Source organism: Mobula hypostoma, chromosome 17 (genome assembly GCF_963921235.1).
Source record: "Mobula hypostoma chromosome 17, sMobHyp1.1, whole genome shotgun sequence".
NCBI lineage: Eukaryota > Metazoa > Chordata > Chondrichthyes > Myliobatiformes > Myliobatidae > Mobula > Mobula hypostoma.
In genome coordinates, this window is record NC_086113.1 from 47,237,305 (window position 1) to 47,241,746 (window position 4,442).

General features: G+C 41.1%; 1 protein-coding gene across 2 annotated transcripts in view; it reads right to left on the minus strand.

The window, feature by feature from the left end:
• Positions 1–243: 243 nt before the first annotated feature.
• The window catches only part of eepd1 (endonuclease/exonuclease/phosphatase family domain containing 1), a 143,520-nt gene continuing 139,321 nt past the window's right edge, over positions 244–4,442 (minus strand). For both annotated transcript variants that reach the window (XM_063069856.1, XM_063069855.1), the window contains exon 8: positions 244–1,394. In XM_063069856.1, coding sequence (XP_062925926.1) covers positions 1,195–1,394 — 200 coding nt within the window. In that variant the 3' untranslated portion in view covers positions 244–1,194. The remainder of the gene's footprint in view (positions 1,395–4,442) is intronic.

Sequence of the window (4,442 nt, forward strand, 5' to 3'; positions counted from 1 at the left end):
GGAATTGAGCTTTCCTTCTGGTCAAGCTGGTTATATATCAGGTGCTTTTTCAGGCTGCATTAATGATCTGAACAAGTTACAAGACCTTGCCAAACTGCACCAGGATGTAGAAGGCAGAGTATACAGGACTATGAACATTTTCATTCCTGAGGAAATAAGTGTTACTGCAGCTTTGGAACACCAGGGCACTGTGATCAGAATGTAGAAAGTGTTTTAATCAACTTGGATACACTTAACAATAATGATACAGCTCAAATATTGTTAAATTTATTAGCTCTTTAATTAAATGTGCAATTTCAGAGTACCATACAAGTTAATATTACAAGTGGTAATTATAGTAACAGTCATAAACTGTACCATTAAAATATGCTAGTCACAGACCCCACAGGACACAGCCAACGAAGTGTTGGACTGCGACAATGGCTACGCTGTGCTTTCGCTATTTTACTGCAGAATGCAGTCTTCCCTTTTAGCTCCCTGGGTTCACATAAAATGTGGACTGCCACACCAGCAGTGTGATGCTTATGTGCAACACGGTGCAATATGAGCATACCAAATATCTTCCAAAAAAAGCTACTTTACCATCACAAGCTCAGTACAAATATAATCTACTATTGCTTATCATTTTATATGATGAATGGCAGAATAGGAACAAATACATCCTAAATCTCTGTGCAAAAGCAAAAACAAAAAAATCACAATATAATATCTGTTTCACTATTTATGTACAAAAAGTTAACCTTTTCACTTATACCTGAAGCATTAAATGCCAGCAGCAGCTGTAGCTTTCCATCTTAGCTTCCAAATTTAAGCAGTGTTAGTGATACTGAATGAAAATAGTGCAGTATTTTGAAATGTTCCAAAGGAGAGAGTGGATGAGGTGACTGAGCTTAATATCATCCACTGTATTTTTAAAGTACATTAATAGCAACTTAAGTTGCCAAATTGTTTGGCATAAAGTGTCCTTCTCTCCTCCCCACCCCCCATTTAAAATATCTCTTCTTTCCCCACTTTCAAAAAAAATAGCCTATTATTTAATTTTAAAAAACACACTCATTTGCAGCAGAAATTAACCACATCACAATTGAAAGTTAATTGTTAAAAGGCAGATTAGATCCTTTCACATTCAGTTGCTCACTTGCTTCATTGATGAGTACTCGTTCTGTAATAAACGTCCAGCAACTGTGACGTATGTCACCGCTCATCTTTGGTGCTACCATTAGCTTGTTCAACAGTCACGGCGCTGCCATTTCCAAATGGGATTTTTCTACCCAAGTCTTTTTCTACGTAGAACTCTGCCCACAACGGGCAGTGCTCGGAGGCAACTCCTCCCCATGACCAACAGTCAGGAATCCAGGGATTAGTCAGACCTTCCCTAATAACCGACCAATGACCTTGTGGTGGGGAGAGAAAAGGGAAAAAAAACATATTTAGGAAGGTAGGCTACAGAAAACCAGAAGGAGATGGAGAGTGAAAAAAAACAGGATAACTTCCTATTTTCAGATATAGTGTTTCAAAAACAAGAACTTGACTGCATTTCAGAAGTTAAAAAACACAAAGTTGAGCCCCAATACAGGCAGTTTCTGGGTTCAGTTCCTGAGAACTGTTGGTTAACTAGTTTTTCCACAAGTTTAAAACATCTGTTTATTGCAGTTACTTATATTGTATTGCTTTGCATACTTTTCCTATATTCTTATTTCATTGCCTATCTTCTACGTTCATCTAACCCTTCCCTTCCCATTATTACCGCATCTTGAAAAATTCTTTTAAAATTTTAATGGTATGACTTGTGTAAAATTGATTTCCATTAAGTCATGTCTTCTGTAACCCTGTGCTTGAAAATGCTTTGCACCAATTTGGCAAATTCCTGATTCAGAAACAGACATAAATGGGATAAAATTTGATCTCAGTTTATCAGTTAAATGCATGATATTATAAGTGGTTGTGGTATTCCATTTCTAAAGCTCTATTCCACTTGTGGCTTAATCATAAGCACTTCCTTATAATGCTCACGGTAAAGACCTTGGTAATATACTACGTGGCTATCACCCATTTGCAGCTAATGGCTCACTATCTTTTTGTTAGCGGGTGTGTCTGAAATTCATTGGCAAACTAATCTTCTCAAGGAGAGTGGAAAAAAGGCACTTCCTGGCACTGCTCCAGGTGAGGGGAGAAGAGGACTGATCTTTCAGATCCTTGCTGAGTGTATTCAGCTGCTCTCACCAGAAAAACATGTGGTGGTGATACCAGATAAAGATCAGAACAGTCTTATCTGTGAAAATCACAGATCTCAGTACCCTGTTATTCCAATTTTGGCTGAAAGTTCATATCCTCAGTTTAATTACGTCCCTCGATTCCAATTTCTAACAGCAATCTACTGTGCTTGAACGTACTTAACTTTGGCCAATACTTCTGTGGAGAACGGTCGGCAATGTCCTGCTCATCTTTGACTTCCTCACCTGCATCTTAAAACTTAAGCAACACACATCAAAGTTGCTGGTGAACGCAGCATCTCTAGGAAGAGGTGCAGTCGACGTTTCAGGCCGAGACCCTTCATGCTGCCTGGCCTGCTGCGTTCACCAGCAACTTTGATGTGCGTTGCTTGAATTTCCAGCATCTGCAGAATTCCTGTTGTTTGCGATCTTAAAACTTAACAGGCTTTGGCAAGAAACCTCAGGTGAGTATCAGGTAAGGCTACTTTTTGTAGTTAGCTTAAAAGACTCCAAATTACAAATAATTAAAGTAACATTACAAGATCAGGAGATAAAACCATAAGATACAGGAGCAGAATTAGGTTAGTTGGCCCATAGAGTCTGCTCTGCCATTTCATCATGGTTGATCCAATTTTTCTCTCAGTCCCAAACTCCTGTGTGTATTAGCTGGATGACGGGGAGCTGGTGGACACCGTCGTGGTTCCCCGAGGACCACATCTGCAGCAAACATCGATCGGTTGCTCGAGGAACTCAGGCTCAAGGTTGCTGACCTGGAAGCTGAGCTTCAAACACTGCGGTGCATTGCGGAGGGGGAAGAAATACTTCGACACTGATTCAGGAGGCAGTCACATCCATTAGAGAGAACTGCGAGTGAGGCAGGTAAGAGGGATCCAAGAGGTGGTGATGGAGGAGCCCCAGCCCTTCAGCTCTTGAGCTTGTCGCTCTCTGTGAGGCCGAGAGGGGAGGCGACAGGAAAAATAAACAACCAGACTGTGCTACCATGATTCAGAGAACCATTCAGGGGGTACGAGAGAAAAATATAGTTGCGATTGGAGATAATATAATCGGGGAATAGAGATAGCTCTCTGTCACAAGGATCAAGAATCCTGAAGGCATAGTGCCTGGTTCAGGACATCTCATCGGACTTGCATTGGAATTTGGAGTGGGAGGGGAATGATCCAGATGAAGTGATCCATGTGGGTATGAATAGCATAGTACAAATAAGGAAAGAGGAACTTTAAGCAGCTAGGGACCAAATTTAAACGCAGAACCAAAAAAGTAACAAACTCTGGATCGTTACCTGAGCCACGTGCAAACTGGCACAGGGTCAATGAGATCAGAGAACTAACGTGTGCCTCAAAGATTGGTGTGGGAGAAATGGGCCTGAATGCGTAGGGCGTTGGTTGGCACCAATACTGGGGAAGGAGGGAGCTGTTCCAATCGCACAGCTTTCTGCTGAAACATAACTAAGGCTGTTGATGAGGCTTTAAACTAAATAGGATTGAGATCAACAGCTTGGAAAAGTAAGGATAAAGTGAAAGAGAAGGAGAGTGCAGGAGAGCTTACAAACGTCTCCAGAATAAGTCAAATGGCAGTAAGTTTAGAAAGGGGTAAGAATTTAAATTCCAGAAACATGGAAGCAAAATTGAAAAGTATGGTGAATACAGGACTGAAGATGTTATATTTGAATGCACGTTGTATACAAAATAAGGCTGATGATCTTGCAGCACAATAAGAAATTGGCACCGTTGACGTAGGCATCACGGAATGTGGATGGAAGAAAACCACAGCTGGGAGTTCAGCATCCAAGGATATAGAAACACTGTATTGAAAGGACTGGCAGATAAACAGAGGGGGTGGGGTGGCTCTGTTGGTAAAAGTGAAATAAAATCCTTAGAATGAAGTGACATCACTTTAGAAGATGCAGAATCCTTGTGAGTAGAGTTAAGAAACCACAAGGGTAAAAAGACCCTGGTGAGAGTCATATACAGGCTTCTGAACAATAGCCAGGATGTGGAGTATAAATTACAACAGGAAATAGAAAGAGGGCTTTGTTACAATAGACACGAGGGATTTCATTGGGGAAAGTTAGGTTGGTGCTGGATCCCAAGAAAAGGAACTTGTAGAATGCCTCTAAGTTTTTTTTTCCAGAGCAGCTTGTGGTCAAGCCCACTATCTAAGAAAGGCTGTGCTGGCACTGGACAGGGTCCAGAGGAGGCTTTTGAGAAC